The sequence below is a fragment of the Crotalus tigris genome, unplaced genomic scaffold, assembly GCF_016545835.1.
Source record: "Crotalus tigris isolate CLP2741 ecotype Arizona unplaced genomic scaffold, ASM1654583v1 scf7180000018541.849907, whole genome shotgun sequence".
In the NCBI taxonomy this organism is placed as follows: Eukaryota; Metazoa; Chordata; class Lepidosauria; order Squamata; family Viperidae; genus Crotalus; species Crotalus tigris.
The window spans coordinates 257,446-274,571 of NW_024097065.1; the positions used below are offsets into that span (position 1 = coordinate 257,446).

General features: G+C 35.0%; 1 protein-coding gene across 5 annotated transcripts; it reads left to right on the plus strand.

Annotated features, from left to right (window-relative positions):
* The first annotated feature begins 61 nt into the window (after window positions 1–61).
* Window positions 62–17,044, plus strand: LRRC69 (leucine rich repeat containing 69). Of its 5 annotated transcripts, none has more exons than XM_039353968.1 (9): window positions 62–577; window positions 2,736–2,862; window positions 3,743–3,815; window positions 7,007–7,202; window positions 9,498–9,569; window positions 10,557–10,658; window positions 11,845–12,024; window positions 14,688–14,810; window positions 15,757–17,044. In XM_039353968.1, exons 2-9 carry the CDS (start codon window positions 2,820–2,822, stop codon window positions 15,868–15,870), a joined length of 903 nt encoding a protein of 300 aa, XP_039209902.1. In that variant the 5' UTR covers window positions 62–577; window positions 2,736–2,819; the 3' UTR covers window positions 15,871–17,044. The 5 variants fall into 5 exon arrangements, with proteins under 5 accessions (XP_039209902.1, XP_039209897.1, XP_039209898.1 ...); XM_039353963.1 differs by having other exon boundaries at window positions 62–507; XM_039353964.1 differs by lacking the exon at window positions 14,688–14,810 and having other exon boundaries at window positions 62–507.
* The last annotated feature ends 82 nt before the right edge of the window (window positions 17,045–17,126 follow it).

Here is a 17,126-nt window from a genome sequence, read left to right on the forward strand (position 1 = left end):
ATCATTATTTATCATAGATTTATTTATCTCTTCGGATTCTGATAAGACCTGTCAATGTTATCAAGCGACGGCAACTAAATTCATAAATCCCACGGTTCTATTCCTAAGGTGTGTATTTTCTTCCCCCTACACACACAGACAGTTCGTAGTGCGCATTTTTCAATGATGTTACTCGTCATAAATGAACACTGATGAATGTTTATGACTGATGAACGCCGAGCTGTAACAATCGCCAGGTTTCGGCGTTTCCACGACAACGGGAGAAAAGGACTTTAGTTCTGCCATTTCCACAGCGACGCGATCGGGCTGGAGGACAGTCTGCAGATGGCGGAAGGGCAACTGCTTCGCGTGCTGCGGGGCGGCTCCGGGACTCGCTCTCTCTCTCTGGCACGACGGGGGTTGCAGCACCCGCCGCGGGGCTTGGCCAGCTTAAGCAACTTGGAGCGCCTGAACCTCCGAGATAATCAACTCTTCAGTCTCTCTCACGAAATGGAGGCTCTGAGCCGGGTGAGCCGGCCCCAAGACCCTGGCTTGGAGGCGCATTTGTGGGCATGGTTGTCACTCGCTTACCCTGATTGTAAGCTTTGTTACCCGGAATGCTGGTCTAAGAAGTCTCTGACTGATCCAGCTAGGCTCTTCTTGCACTGTTACGGACTGATCGCCTGCAGCAATCACCATTCTTCCTTACTAGAGAATCTCTGATATTTCATGGGAAAAGGGGGGGGGGCATTCGTGCCGTTCTTAGAATGTTTTTAAAAAATCTGTATTAATTATTACACTGAAGTTGTTTTTTAAACTGCTGTTATAACCAATGTGTTCAATAATTGCAATCTCAGCTGTAATCAAGATGCTGCAGAATTTTGGATAAATATTTTTTTCAATCCAGAACAGTTTTGTAAACCACACTGTTGAAAATCTATACTGAAAAAGAATTAGTATAGTTTGTATTTTTTTTTCAACAAGAATATTAGTTTCCTTGTGTAGTGGTTTCTTAAAGTGGGAGGATATGACATGGAATGAAGAAGCATTTTAAAATTAGTGTTTTTTTTCTTTTGGAAAAAAATAGATACTGGTTTTAGGTTTTTTTAACATCATCTTTGGAACAGTTGAAAACTACAGAGTTTTGTTGCATGGCAATTTTTCTTTGTGATAAAATATATGTTACCTTGTGAAAGAATAAATATCGTATAATTGTAATAATGTAAACCCATGGCAGAATCAACATTAATCTTTGTTAAAGTTCTGGTTTAAACATATCCTCTAAAACAGTGGTTCTCAACCTGTGGGTCGGGACCCCATTTGGGGTCGAACGACCATTTCACAGGGGTTGCCAAACAACACAGTCCGCCATTTTCCCCCCCTTTTCCTTAGCTGTGCTACTCCCTTTTATTCTATTGGCTTTTGAAAGCCAATAGAATAGACTCTGTTGAATAGAGTCTAATTCTATTGGCTTTCAAAAGCCAACAGGGATTGTCCAGGCTGTCTCTGCCCTGCTGAGCCCGCCAAAAGTCTCATTCTGCAAACGGTGCTGCACCAGTTGAGTAGTCCTCGACTTACGACTGGTTGAGTAGTCCTCAACTTACGACCGATTGGGGGTCAAGGCATTAAAAAGGTTGAGAATCACTGGTCTACACAAAGTTCCCATGGTTAAGAAACACTGGATTAAAAGCATTCTTCTGGATTGCCTTAGGAAATTGTTCCACTTCTTCCTAAACTGGTGTAGTTCTATTGGTTTTAATGGAAGAAGAGAGCTCAAAACTGGTGCAGCACCGTTTGCAGAATGAGACTTTTGGCGGGCTCAGCAGGGCAGAGACAGCCTGGACAATTGGCTTTTGAAAGAGAGAACCACTGCTCTAAAAGCTACTTACTGGGATTGCAAAACTCGCAATATCATCCAAACTAAACAAGTTTCTTGGATGAGAAGTGAAATGTTTTCAAAGAAAAAAAAAGCCCAGTTGTCTTTTGGAAAAGCACTTTTGCGACAACCTGGATGATCGAGAATCTCCATAGACACTAAGCAAAGTTGTATTACTGCAGCATAAGACAGATTGCATTGATTGCAACTCATTGCAAACCATGATAGCAAAGGAGTCATATTAATGCAATTCATAGTTTATAGATCACTTGGACTTAGGGCAATGTGCCAATACTGCAGTTTTACTTGATACAAAATTTTATTGTAACAAACATAATACTTAACTATACTTAGCTTTAGCCATGAAAACCAGCTGGGTAACTTTTGGCTAGTCACTCTCTTTCAGCCTAACCCACCTCACAGGGTTCTTGTTGTGAGTAAAATAGAACAAGAAAAATGTTTGCCAGAGTTATTTGTAAAAATAATAAAGGTGGGATTCAAATAAATTCTGTATTCATCCTTAGTTTGAGCTCCTGAATGAAAGGCAGGTTATTTAATAAAATCATAAGGACTATTTCCGCAGAATTTGCATGCCATTCCATTCTATACAAAAAACATTTCTGATAATTCCATGCCATTTGTGTATCCTGCTATAATGTAGGATTTTGCTTGTAGCCCATTTCTTAATTTCAAGCTAAATAACAATAATGCCCAATTTTGTTTTTAAGAGATAGAATTTCTGTTGCAAGCTTGTATCACAGGATAGTTTCAGCTCTTAATATGATAGTTCAAAATTAGATAATACTAATGCACATGAGTTTCTTTTTTCAACCTTAGAGGAGTACTGATCAACACTGTTTAATCAAATATCTGATTGTAGTTGAAGGTACTAAATTTGGGAAATAATAATTTTGAGGAAGTTCCAGAACAATTGAAATATCTCATATCTCTACAAAAGCTTTATATGTTTGGAAACAAGATCACCAAAATATCACCTTTAATATTTGGTAAGGGCATATCATGTTGTGTTCAAAGTCAGGTACTCTGCTATATAGTAGATATATAACTACATAGGTGCTATACTATATACTTGGCAACAAATCTATGCAATATAATGAAATTACTCCCCACATCCCATGTAGTGAAATTACTTTTAATTTACATGTTCATTCAAGTGTATCATAATAACTTCCGTTGTATAAGTTAACATATGAATAAAATGAATAGTTTTAAAAGAAAGATATTTTATTGTCAATGATGAACATGTTTTAGCTGATGTACTCTCAGCAAAAAAAATCTGTCATGAGAAAAGAGGAATGCCTTTCCTAAAATAATACCTGCTTTGGGGGATTTTAAAGAAGCTTTTATGAGAGAAGAAAAAAAAATCATCACCTCAAAAATCTATTCCAAATTCATTCTTCCCCTATTCAACTCTATGCTCCTTGAAAAGGATCCTGTTCCTTTTTTAAAAAATTGTTTATTATGTTCTCAAAAACAGTTGTTACGTGTAAGCTGCTTTATCTGTTTTCTGTCACTGGGGACATTATCTTCTAAGTATTTTTTGTTGCTAGTAGTTCATCTTCAACTGAAACTGGTCCTAACAAAGCTAATGCAGAGATGCAGAAACTGAGGTTCCATATGACCCTCAAGTACAGCCCTCAGAATTCTGCAAATGCTCTTACAAAATAGATTTTTTTAGTAGAAATGAAGATTAAAAAAAATGCATAGCGGGATGCTATTTACATCAAATTATTTAATTAAATGTACTTCTTGGTTATTTAAAAATAGTACCATGACATATAAATAAAATGGAGCATTAACAGAATAGGCATAATATAAGACTTCATATCTCTAAAAAATTTATTTGAAGGCTATGTTTGTTTATAGATGATTTGAAGAATTTAGAACTTCTCAATCTGAACAAGAACCAACTAAGTTACCTTCCTCCAGAGATTTGCAGGTAAATTTGATAAATATCAGGATAAGATTTTGCCTGAATTGGCTACAATGTATAAATTGGTTTTAATAACCCATCACTGTTTTTGTGAACAGCAGCAGCAGCATTTGAATGATGAAAGTAAATTCCTTTTAACGTTTTAAAGATTGGACTGTGTATGTGTGGTTGAGGTGGATATATGCTTATCTTACAGCTACTTAACAAAGAATATAAATACTTTTCCTAAGTCAATAGAAAGGACAAAATTCCTAGATTAGCATTAAAGGAGAATCATTGCAATATAGTGGCTAAAGTGTTGGATTTAGAATAGGAAGATCCAGGTTTGACTTCACCCACATTTTCAGATGGTAGCTGAAAAAAACATTTATACCTCATTCCATTTATCTACAATAGATTAGTGCTTCTCAACCTTGCAACTTTAAGACTCCATGCTGACTGGGGAATTCTAGGAGTTGAAGTCAACATATCTCAAAGTTGCCAAGATTGAAAAACACTGATCCAGATCACTTTTCTATTGCTTAAATACTATATACCAAGGTAAACCCACTGCTTTTAGAACTGCATTGGTTGCCAGTTTTCTTATGGGCCATCATCTCAGGTGCTGGTTGTCATTTGTAAGACTCTATGTCAGTGATGGCGAACTTTTTAGAGACTGAGTGCCCAAACTGCAACCCCAAACCCACTTATTTATCAGGTGCCAGGTGGGCGTGGCTGTGGTGGTCATGGCAGATTGGGTGGGTGTGGCCAAGGTGGGCGTGATCACCTCGATGTTGTTTGTGGGAGGGACACCTGTGGGGCCCGGGCAGGGTTGGGGGAGATCCAGGGAGTCTGGCAGGTGGGGTGGTGGGCAGGAGGCTCATTCTGCAGGGTAAGGTGAGGCAAGACAAGGCGGGCGGTGCCATTGTCATAGGGCAAGGTGAGGCAGGGGCTGGGGCAGCTGCTGCCTGATACCATCAGCCCTTGCACACAGAGGCCAGCAAGCACATGGGTGCTGGGATGTATCTGGCCATGTGGGACCTTGGCAAGTTAGCAGGCAGCTGGTTGAAGAGGGACGGTTGCCATTTCCGGGGCATGATGCTCATGCCCACAGAGAGGGCTCTGAGTGCCGCCTCTGGCACGCGTGCCATAGGTTCGCCACCACTACTCCATGTGGATCCGGACCTGGATATTGTAGAACTACCTCTTCCAATTTGTCCATTTTATCAGATCAAAGTGCATCAATTCCTTCCACATCTTAATTATTTTAGACTGCTGTTTGGTAGGAACTAAAAATTAAGCAATTTTTATCATGCCCCCGTGCTTTGGCTTTATTATTGCCTCTGTGCTTTAGAAAAGCAATTAATACTTGGGTTTTCTATTTGGTCCAGAAGGAAAGCATGTTGCATACGTTGGGGGTGCATTAATGTACACATGACTTTGTATATCCTTTATGTAGCTGTTGGAATTATTATTTTTGGGTGGGTTTATTTTCCTTCAAGGGATTCAGCACTGATTGTCAGCCTTTCATGAATGAATAACATTCAAATATATCAGCAAATAATACGTTGTAGCACAACTTCAGACAACTGAAGCTACTGAATTATTTTTTAATCAACTTTCAGCTTTCTAAAAATAAAATTTGCTAGACAACTCGTGACCCACTGGCCCATAGTTTTAGAAATATTTCCTCATAAAATTCCTCAATGCCTTTTAACAATGGGAATACTTCAACAATTTAAAATATTTGAAAAGTTCTTAAAAGTTCAGGGAGATATTCAGAGATATATCTGCCTTAGAAGATGTATCTGCCATGTTGAACTGTGTAGCATTGTCAGACATCAGAAATTGAAGAATAACAAAATAACAGAGTTGGAGGTCTTCTAGTCCAAGCCCCTGCTCAGGCAGGAAGCCCTATATCATTTCAGACAAATGGTTATCCAAATCTCTTCTTAAAAACTTTTCAGTTTTGGAGCAGCCACAACACCTGGAAGCAAGTTGTTCCACTGATTAATTGTTCTAACTGCCAGAAAGTTTCTACTTAGTTCTAGGTTGCTTTTTTCCTTGTTTCCTTTCCATCTATTGCTTCTTGTCCTGCTTTCAGATGTTTTGGAGAATAAGTTGACTCCCTCTTCTTTGTGGCAATATTTCCTTTTTTGTGTAAATATTTTATGACATTTTGTATTGTCATAAAATGCTTTATGATCATTTTATATACTGTTTTATAAAATTTGCCAAATTTCAATTCCATGGGAGCCATTTATTGCACATTGAAGACACATTCTGTAAGTTAGCCTACACAATGTACTTTGGCTGAAAAAAGATTGCCCTATGATGCACGGTTTTATTCCGTTAAATGTTACAGGCATAAGAGTTTTAGTAAATACAAGACAACCCATAACATTTGGGTATCATTTCAGAGATACTTCGTTACCAGATTCCCCAATACTTTCAACAATGGCAGAATTTCTGATGACCTGCCTTCACTGTGAAAATAGGGAAACATTCAAATATGTATCTGCCTTGAAAATAGCCCATGTTGTTCTGCATAGAATAGTCAAGCATAGATATAGGAAAACTTTTATGACATTTTGACTGCCCTAAAGTGTTTTATGATCACTTTATATCATTAAATATTTTATAAAATTTGCCAAATTTTAATTCCACAGGAGTTGTGAATCTCAGATTTTGGACCCATTCTGTAAGTGAGTCTATTTGAGATATTTTGGTTCAAAAATTGTGGCTCTATAATGCAACATTTTATCTAGTTAAAGATTACAGAAACAAAACAACATAGATATGAGGGATCCTTGCTCCTCTCTGAGCTTCTTCGTTTTCTTGCAGACATTTCATTACCCAAACTAGGTAACATCACTATCACTGATGATGTTACCTAGTTTGGATAATGAAACGTCTGCAAGAAAACAAGCAAGTTCAGTGAGCACCAAGGGCCCCTTATGTCAACCCTGAGCTACAAATATTCTCCTTTATTAGTATATGGATAGGTTGTTCAATAGTATAAATTGAACATCTGTTCCCATAATATTTGGCCAACATGGTGCAGTTGAATTATTGGAGTTGATAAGGCTAGAAAGGCTAATTTGAGAATATGCTATATTTTATTAAAATTGATTTATATGCAAACAATAGAGGCTATCATCTACAAACAGTTGTTAAATATTTAAAAGCAAGTATCCTCAACTACTGTCTTCCAATAGGCTTGAAAATCTTGAATGTGTGAGTTTAGAGAATAACAAACTGGAAAAGATTCCCAAGGAATTTTGTTGCCTTCAGAATTTGCGTGTACTTCACTTATCCCACAATTTTATCACCACATTACCTGAAGACATCAAACATCTGAAAAAACTCAAGATCTTGATTTTGTCAAGAAATAAAATAGAAACCCTCCCTGATGTGAGTAGCTATGCTTTTTTGGGGGAAAAAGGTATTATATTGTGACCATTAAAAAAACCATGCCTTTAGGAATTGGATAGGGAAATGAAACAGGCCTTCAGACGCTCAATAGGAAAAGCCAATGAAGATGGAGCTTGGAGATTCTTCTTCAGGAAAATTTGATGGGTGAAGTTTTTCACTCTGCTGCATGGTGATCTTTTGTGTATAGTTGTAGTTAACTCATCTTAAAAGCTGCAATGATCAGTTCCATTATTTTGTAATTAAATATGCAGTAGATATACCCCAAACAATAGTCAAAGGTTTTATTTATGTAAAGTACAGGTAGTCCTTGCCTTATGTCCACAATTAGGACCAGAACTTCCATTGTTAAGCCAAGTGGTTGTTAACTTGAGTGGTGCCCAACTTTGCAGCTTTTTTTTGTCCTGTTTGTTAAGCAAATCATCGCAGTTAAGTGAATGATGTGGTGGTTTAGCAAATCCAGCTTCTCCCATTGACTTTGTTTGTTGGAGCCTGATTGGGAAGGTGTTGAATGGCAATCACACATGACTCCAACAGTTGTAAATACGTTCCAATTCCCAAGCACCTGAATTTTGATCATGAGACTGTGAGGATGTTCTGATTTTGTAAATGTATTGGTTGTAAGTCACTTTTTTCAATGCCATTTGAATGGTCGCTAATTTGAATGGTTGTAAGTTGAGGACTACCTGTAGTAAATGTGCTTCAATGATGTAATACAGGGGTCTGCAAACTTGACAACTTTAAGACTTGTGGACTTCAGTTCCCAGAATTCCACAAGTCTTAAAGTTGTCAAGGTTAGACTTCTGGGAGCTGAAATCAACAAGTCTTAAAGTTGTCAAGGTTGCAGACCCCTGGTGTAACATAACAAACATCACAGTGCGAAGGATTTTTTGTCTGTACTAGTTGACTCTCAAACTTTTGCCTGAATCAATTTTAAGTGTAACAGTTTCTCCCTGCTTTTTATTTTTGTTTTGCTTTTCATGGAACAGTGGTTGAAAGAGTTAAATACCTTTGGAATATTGCAGAGGAGTTAAAGAAAAATTATTTACAAATATTATAAATTATTTGGATTGTCCATATGTATAAAAATGCTGAAAATGTAGAAAGAAGTAAAAATTAAGCAGTCACTCCTAATCCATAACCCAAATGTATATTTGAAATTTAAAAATGTTTGCATTTGGTGAAGATGCTACAGATTATATAAAATGTGTCTAGAATAGCACAAATGGCTTCAGTTTCTGTACAAACTGCTTTCTCATATATCTGGAACACCTCTTGGAAATTGTGATCAGCTTGTTATGGAGAAAAGTGGAACTTTTCATAGCAAAATTGTCCTTTAGCATGGAATGAGTTACAATATTTTAGCCATGGAGTCCTATGCAACAATGTTGTTTTTCTAAGGTGAGTTTATGCTACCTATTTTAGTTAGCATCTCACTTTTTTTTTTAAAAAAAGAAACCCTTTTATGACATCAGTTTTACTTTTGAGGTTATAAAGGTGAATCCTAAATAGCCAACCATAATTGGCTGAATTAGAAGTAGATATATAGATATAAATATTATTTATATACCATGATTTTGAAACAAGGGGTTCAGATTCACACAAGATACCTAGCTGAAAACAGCTACATGTAGTTTAGCATAGTGTATGAATCCACTGCCACTCTAATATACTTCTAGTATTATCTTGAGATCACAACATAAAGCATTGTTTTATGTTTCAGTTGACAATGCAGGAAAAAAATGTCAAGAATAATATAGTCTAATCCCAGGAGCAAATAAATAAGACATTATCTTCAGTTTATTTTATTTAATATATAAAAAGAATTACTACTAACTCTCCTTTCTCTCTATTCTCTGTATTCAGCTTTTTTTTTCATGACTGCTGTCATTCTACCTTTCCCTATTTAAGGAAGAGTGCTACATTTTGCATTCAAGTGATTTCTTGGGATACCTTTTTTATAAAAAGACTAAGACTGGAACAAAATAATGATACTGCATAGCAAAAAAAAATTAATATAATTTAGGTTACATTTAAACATAATTAAAATGGGTAAATTATTCTCCATGTATTTAATAATTATTTCTTCTTTCACGTTAAAATTGAAATTTGATGGTTATTTCTGGGGATACTCTGGAAATACATTTCAGGAATTCAGTAACTTTATGCACGTTCACTTGGGAACACTCTGCGGAACTTCAAAGTAGGTATACTTTGGTTTGTGCTGAAGGGCACTTATTTTAATATTATTAATTCACATTTATCATTTTTAATTAGGGAATCTGCAAACTGAAGAGACTTAAGACTCTTGATGTTGCAGGAAATAATATTCAGATTTTTCCCAAAGCAGTAAGTATGACCATTAATCAATCTCTTCAGTGGAAAACACCCTAACCAATCTTCTATTGAAATCTAATGGTTGGCCCAGAAAGTACTAAAAAATAATGCATTTCCAAGAGTGCCATATAAATATATCAAGGATCCTTACTTGACTTTTGATATTATACTTTTTTTGTAATTGTGTTTATGCTGTTATTGTATTTTAGTTCACACCACTTTGTTTTTGTATTTCACCATTATGTTGTTCTGGAAACACACTGTTGCTTAGTAAATAACGTTTACTCAAAATCACAGATGATAAAGAATTGCAGGTAAAATCAGCCAGATCAAAGGCTTGCTAAAACAAATTGTGTACAGTCAGCCACAAAAGCCATTGGAATGGATCTCTAAGCAGAGTCCCACCATTTTAGTGCAGATATAGAAAATGTTTTTTTGTGCAGTTTTAGACTGAAATACAAGAGAGATGAGGCCTTTTCAATCTGGGCAGAAAAAACATCCTCCCCTCCCAGTTGTATTTGTAGCTTTGTTCTTTATCTGTTCAAATATGATTACTTATGTCTTCTATCCAGTGCTTTTTTTTGTAAAAAAAAAAAAAAAAAAGGTGCCGGAACTCACACACGTTATACAACCCGCCTTGCCTACCCTACAAGGTTCCATCCAAAAAAGGTGCTGGAACTCAGTTCTGGGCGTTCTATGAGAAAAAAAGTCCTGCTTCTTTCTATCTATCTATCTATCTATCTATCTATCTATCTATCTATCTATCTATCTATCTATCTATCTATCTAATTTTGAAGGCATTTGACTCCCAAAAAGACACTGAACAGCTTATACGGTAATTAGAAAGAATATAAATAACTACTCTCAAAATTGTCAGGTGGCTCCACAAATGCAAAACCAAATTATAGGCCTAAGATGTATGACAGATAAATGATGTTAATGGGAAAAATACTAACTATATTGTTTTATATTTAAAATGTTACTTTGTTATTTAAATAGATGGGATATCTTCAGCTTGAGGAACTTTTCTGTGAAGATAATCCATTGCTTCAGAAAAACCCAGTTAGTGCCATACAAGAAGAGGATATTCTCACTCTTAAGGTTATTAATACAGAAGTACACGTTCAATAAACTATTGCTTTAACATGATGCTTTCTCTAGATTTCAAACTAATTTATATTTTTGCTATTCAAACCATTTCAAATAACTATTTTGTAACCTGGGATATTTCTTGAAAGTTATTTAAATTATATAAATACTGTATATTAGTTTTCAAATGAAATGGACTGAAATGATTTAGTATAGTACTAAGAACCTTAATTGTATGAATTTGGGATGATTAAAACATCAATAAAAACAGTGGTTGGGTTCAAGTGTCGTCCTAAATTATCCTTTGTTTTAAACATGGGCCAGTGAAAAATTGGTTTCATGTAATACCAAACCATATAAGTAATGATTTATGAAACACACTAGATGGGTTTACATATATCGCTAAACTAAACTAAAGTAAGCCATCTTATCATTTAGTAAAATATGTGAATCAGCCAATAACTCAGAAGAAAGGAGCATTTTTTATGTACGCTATGCATGAAATGTAAATGCTATCCTCTTATGTGTAACAAGAGGAAGAAAACATTTAAGGAACATAGGTGATAGAGGACCTTTTATCATGTTCAGCTGATAAATTGGGTCGGTTTTTTTGGGGGGGAGGATATCTTTGGGTCAGTTTTGATTCCTGGAAACTGCTTGAATGGGTTCCTCCCAGTGCTTTTTTTCTAAAAAAAAAAAAAAGGTACCAGAACTCATACATGTCATACAACCCGCCTTGCCTACCCTACAAGGTTCCATCCAAAAAAGGTGCCGGAACTCCGTTCTGGACGTTCTATGAGAAAAAAAAAAGCTCTGGTTCCTCCTATTAAATCAAGTGTGCATTTCTTGAAAAAAGCCTGGAAATTGTTGAAAATGCAGCAACGTGAGTACTGAATGGTGTCTCGTAAAGGTCCCACACAATCATGTACTGAAACAGCTTTATTGGTTATGGGTTGTCTTCCACCCTCAATTCAAAGTATTTCCACTGGTGTGTAAAGCATTACTGTTTTTCATTTTTTGTCTTCCTTCGTAATTAAGTTCTAATGATGGTTTTTATTGTATTTTTCTGAGTTGCACCGTGCAGTTAAAAAGACAGAGGCATATAATTTTTCTAAATTAAAACTTCAGGTTACATATTTAAATTTCTATTATAATTTCTTGTCAATAATATTTATTATTTTGTCTTTTAAATCCACAGGAAATAACAGCAAGATTTATTTTTACTCAGCTGGAAAATGAAAACCCTCTTTTATGCAGAGCCGTAAAACAAAACCCACAAGCACAGAATTTGCTTTCCCAGAGGCAAGAATGTGCACAGTGTGGTCACAGCTTTCTGAGTATGTGGCTAGAATGCGTGCGCTTCATAGATATAAAACAGGTAAGTTACTTTGATACTGTACATTTTAAAAGATGTATTCGCTGCAATTCCAGACTTTAACTAGTTTTTATTGCTGCATGCTTTTCTTATGCAGTTCTAAATACTTTGTTTCTCTTCTGCATTCATCAAGGTAATGATTATTGGCTTCCAAACATAAGCGGAATCCTGACAAATTAAGGGAAGACTCCATATGGCTGAGAACTAATTTTCTATCAATGGCTAAGCGTATCTTATTTATATTCCTATAAATTTTGCTTATAGGATTCAGGGAACCTAGAAATAGAAAAACTGTGTTTGGAAAATAAAGGAAAAACTGGGCTTAATATTAATGTGTGTTTCAAAATCTGATTGACCAGAATCCAAAACTGGGAAATAATGTTACTTTTATTTTATTTATTAATGTGAGGAGTTGCCTTAATTTTATCATTAATTCACTTTCTTTACTCATGGTTATCCTGTTTAGCTTTGCAGTTGTAAAAACTTCCTTAGTTTCTTTTAAATTGGTAACTTATACGGAATAAACTATACATGCTTGCCTGAGGGCTTTCATCTCCACAGAAAATCTGTAATATAATCAAAAACTGCTTTTGAAAGACAACATTGTTTAAAGTTTTGGACCTGAAGAAATCTATCTTGGAAAATTAATGTAATTGTATATAGTAATAGCACGAGTTTCATTCATATATTCAGATGAAAGTAGTTTAACAAGCATAAATTTATATTGTAATTGATTATATGACCAATTTCATGGCTGGACCATGTCTGAAACACTGGGAATGGATAGAAAAGAAAATTCTGGGAGAAAATCAGGGAACACCAAAACTTTCTTTGACTGGGACACTGAACTGTATACACAATTATAACAAGAAATAAGTTTTACAGTAAAAATATGTTTTATAAATATAAAACTTATATTTATATTTTTGGAGATATCCCAATGTAATTTAAATAATGGGTATTACAAAATGGAGGTTTGAATGCAGAATTCAGCAACCCAAAGTGAAAATACATCAGTGCTTTTGCGAAAGTTTGTACAAGAATAAGCAGAACATTACTGTTTAATTTCAGAGATTACATTCTTGCATAAGAAATAATGAATAGGAGCAGTACCACCCATATAATGTATACATTTTAGTAGGGGTTTAAAGTTTTATACAACAACTTCTATAAACAAGCTCTTGGACTAAGTTGAAAACAGACGTTATATAAACAAAATATTTTTTGTTTTGTAAATTATCTATTTTTTCTCAGTTACAGATACTAAGTATCCATCTACCCAATGCACATTTCTTATGAGAAGCAGCCCAATTACTCTGACTAAGTTCCCAAGAACACATGGGATTCTTTAAAAACCTTCCATGCCATTTTGAAAGCTATATTTGAGGATCTTTTCCACATGGGAGAGTTGCTTATGAAACACAATATACAACCCCCCTCCCTCAGGCAAGCACTTAATTTCTTTTGACCCAACCAATATTTATTTAATATCTCAGTTCTCATCCTGCATAATTGGCATTTTGTATGAATAAAGTGGAAAGCACACAATAGCATTCTGAAGGAGTTTTAATTTCTAAAAATATAACACATTTTCATATTTGACATCATAAATATAAAATCCTGAATTTTGAATCTTACTAGTTTCAAGTTAATGGAGGAGGAGAACAATGGTATTATTTTTCATATAAATGACTTGTAGAATAGAATGATAACTAAAAGTTTGGACATAGATGTGAGAAAACAGATTTAATCTCCATTAGACTACAAAGCTTATTGACTTTTACCCAGTGCTTTTTTTCTAAAAAAAAAAAAAAAAGATGCCAGAACTCACACATGTCATACAACATGCCTTGCCTACCCTACAAGGTTCCATCCCAAAAAGGTGCTGGAACTCCGTTCTGGGCGTTCTATGAGAAAAAAAGCCCTGCTTTTATCTTTGGAAAAGTCAACTGCATTGGTCATCTATGGTTGCCAAAAGGACAAAATACTTCTTTGGGTTATTGTGGGGAAGCTGAGGAAAAATACAGTCAATCCAAATGGATACTAGTTTTAGTATGTATGTAATTGTACTGACCATGGAAAGCTATTATTATAATAACATGCAGCATTCCTGCATGTTATTATAATAATAAATATATTTTTGATTGGATTGTTCAGTATATCTACTTTTAATGTAGAAAAAGAAATGTACTTTTCCATTTATATAAATTGAGCTAAATATTGTTCTTGTTCTTGTACATCATTTCACCTCCCTACCCCAAACCAGTCCTCCATTTTATCCTATTGATTACCTGAATGAAACCAGTTATGGACTATAAGCTTCCTGTCCTATCATTTAGAACATTCTCAAAAATGTCCATGCTATCTTCATGGTATTTATTGACAATCCTCATGCATTTAAATGGATGCTAAAAAAAGAACAATATTTATTTGCTCCTTTCCCCAAGCAACAAAGCTTATACAGGTTTAAGTCCAATGGAACTGAATTTTCAGCAGCTCATGATCTACTGACTCCAGGAAGGCAGTAGGGTATAGACAGAGGGTTAAGGATTATGTCTCTGTGTATATCACTCTGCCTTCTCTTTGTCTATCAGATTCCTAATCTGAGGTCACATGAGTTTTAATAGATGCTAGATAACTCATGATGTCTTGGGTTATCATTTCAGAGATATTTCCTTATCAGATTCCTCAATGCCTTCAACAATGGCAGCAACAATAATTGGTCTCCAAGTAATATCCCAGACAGCAGCCCTTTTCAAATAACAGTTTATTCAAACATAACCCAAATGGTAGGTTGAAAATCAGCTTCAAACTTTGTTCTTTGAATTTCAGACTCAAGAGCTGTTCTCTTAATCCCTGCTTTTTTTAAACTGTGTTGATTCAGAATGACAGAAACATGTTTTGGTGTTGTATCTTTTGATTCTCGTGTCTATGTGAGCTTCATAAAAACCACCCAGTACTTCTCCATGCCCAGTTCCCTGTGTTGGTCAAGGAATGTAGCCATTGGCAAACATATCAGACCACGTAGTCCTGTTGTATAGTCAGTGGTGGGATTCAAATATGTGAACAGCCAGTTCTCTGTGTGGATGCTGCTTCTGGAAGTCCATTCTGGGCCTGGGCAACAAAAAATTAGCTACCGGTTCTACTGAATTAGTGCGAACCGCTGAATCCAGTTCAAATGGAGGTTTAGTCTCTAATTGGGACAAAAGATAGTGAAACCTGAAACATGAATGGATGAATGAATGGAACTAACACAGACAGTACCATACTCATACACATGTGCTATAGTACTTCATAATAGAATCTGACATCCCTTTGAAGGAACTCTATAAAAGGAAGAAGATTCTGGAGGCTTACCCTGAACAAATCTGACTTTATTTCTTGATACCACTTCAACAGAATATGAAATCTTGATTTCTAGGTTCAGGTTCCGCTTGTCTAATTGCTACAATAAATTTGTTTTCTCCGACTCTTGTGGACCCATTTTTCTCACCTAATTATTATAATTGGGCTAGATTGTTCTTTACATATTCAGAATCCCTGGCAACTTCAGAAAACGCCTTGACTGCAAACATGATTTATATCATTTATCAGAAAATGTGAAGATTGGAAGTGTTTATATTTATGAGAAGGATTAAAAAGAGACTTTTTTCATAGTAAACTATAATGTACAAAAAAAAAAGAAATATAAAATTCTGTAACCTAGATTCACATTTTTTTTCTCTTTCTTTTTAGAAGCGAATGAAGACAAGCAAAAACTTGCAGCTTTTACCTGTTAGGTCACTACTATGTTCATACAAATGTTTTTACCACCGCGATCATGAACTCTTTGGAATCTCTGTATTGTAAAGCAAACAGTGAAATGGTGCTTCAACCAGCTTGCAGCTATCATAGTTTTCTCAAGATCTTTAAAACCTGAAGCCAGTATTAATTGCTACATCAATATTTAATTAAAAATTAATACCTTTTATGGAAGTGTAATTTCAGAGAAGTGATGGTTGGTAATATCTTTTGGCAAACTAGATTCCATATCTGACAGTAGATTTACTTGGGCAAGCAGCATTATATAACTTTCAGGTAAAGTTTTATAACGAAAACTATCTAAATTATATTATTTCTTTGGGATTTTATCCACAAAAACTAATGTGAAATTCTGTATTTTTTTAGGATCAGAATTTAATGATGCAAAAGACTCTTTTAACATATGTGGGGTGATTGACTTTTACTTTAAAATCCTGTTTTCTAGATGTTTATAACTTGGCTATAAAATCTGGCATGCAGAACTTTCAACATTGGAGAAACCGGGTTGGAGGATTTGAAAGAAAGATGGCATGTATAAGGGATTTATTCATTTTTAGGTGCATTAATTACAGAAAATCTATGTGTATCATGACAAATTTTGAAAGAACAAAGTTCTGTAAGGAAGCAGGAAATTAAAGATATGTGCCTGTTTGCTTGCTTTTCCAATCATTATATGGAAGGGTTTTTTTTTTAATTCTTATGGATGTTTCTATACTATAGGTCTTCCAAATTTTTAATTAGCATGCTCATCTCATGTCACTAATTATAGTGTAGCAAAATACCAAATTTATCTTAAATATGAACATTTACAGTTTACACATAGAAATCAGGCAGAAAGGATAATAAGTAGAACCATGTGATTGCTTTAAGTAAAATTTTCCATTCAGCACAATAACGTTATTGAAAAACTATGCAGCAATTCAGACTGTTTTTTTTAAACAGAAAATTGAATTCAGCATTTATATTAGGAAAGAGATGACCATACAAAATTATAGATATCTGTAGAATGCACTGAATGATTTTTCCACTTCCCCAAATTTACAAAAAAAAATAGGCTGATTAAGCTGTCCCTGCCTACTGTAGGTACAGTTTTCTGTACAGGTAATCTTCGACTTACAACCACAATGGAGCCTGGAATTTCAATTGTAAATTGTTGTGGTCATGTGACCAGACTCAGTTTTATGACCATTTTTAGAACAATTATAAAGTGAATCATTGTGGTCGTTAAGCAAATCACATGGTTGTTAAACAAATCCATTCTTCTGAATGGGCATTTTTGACTGGAATTCAGAAAAAAAAATGCC

What these genes read in the sequence shown, in the direction of transcription:
- LRRC69 (XM_039353963.1), top strand. Translation starts at nt 325, where the DNA reads ATGGCGGAAGGGCAACTGCTTCGCGTGCTGCGGGGCGGCTCCGGGACT. An exon ending in AAATGGAGGCTCTGAGCCGG is followed by an intron (nt 508 to 2,735) that starts GTGAGCCGGCCC and finishes ATCTGATTGTAG; the next exon opens with TTGAAGGTACTAAATTTGGG. An exon ending in ATTCAAACATAACCCAAATG is followed by an intron (nt 14,811 to 15,756) that starts GTAGGTTGAAAA and finishes CTTTCTTTTTAG; the next exon opens with AAGCGAATGAAGACAAGCAA.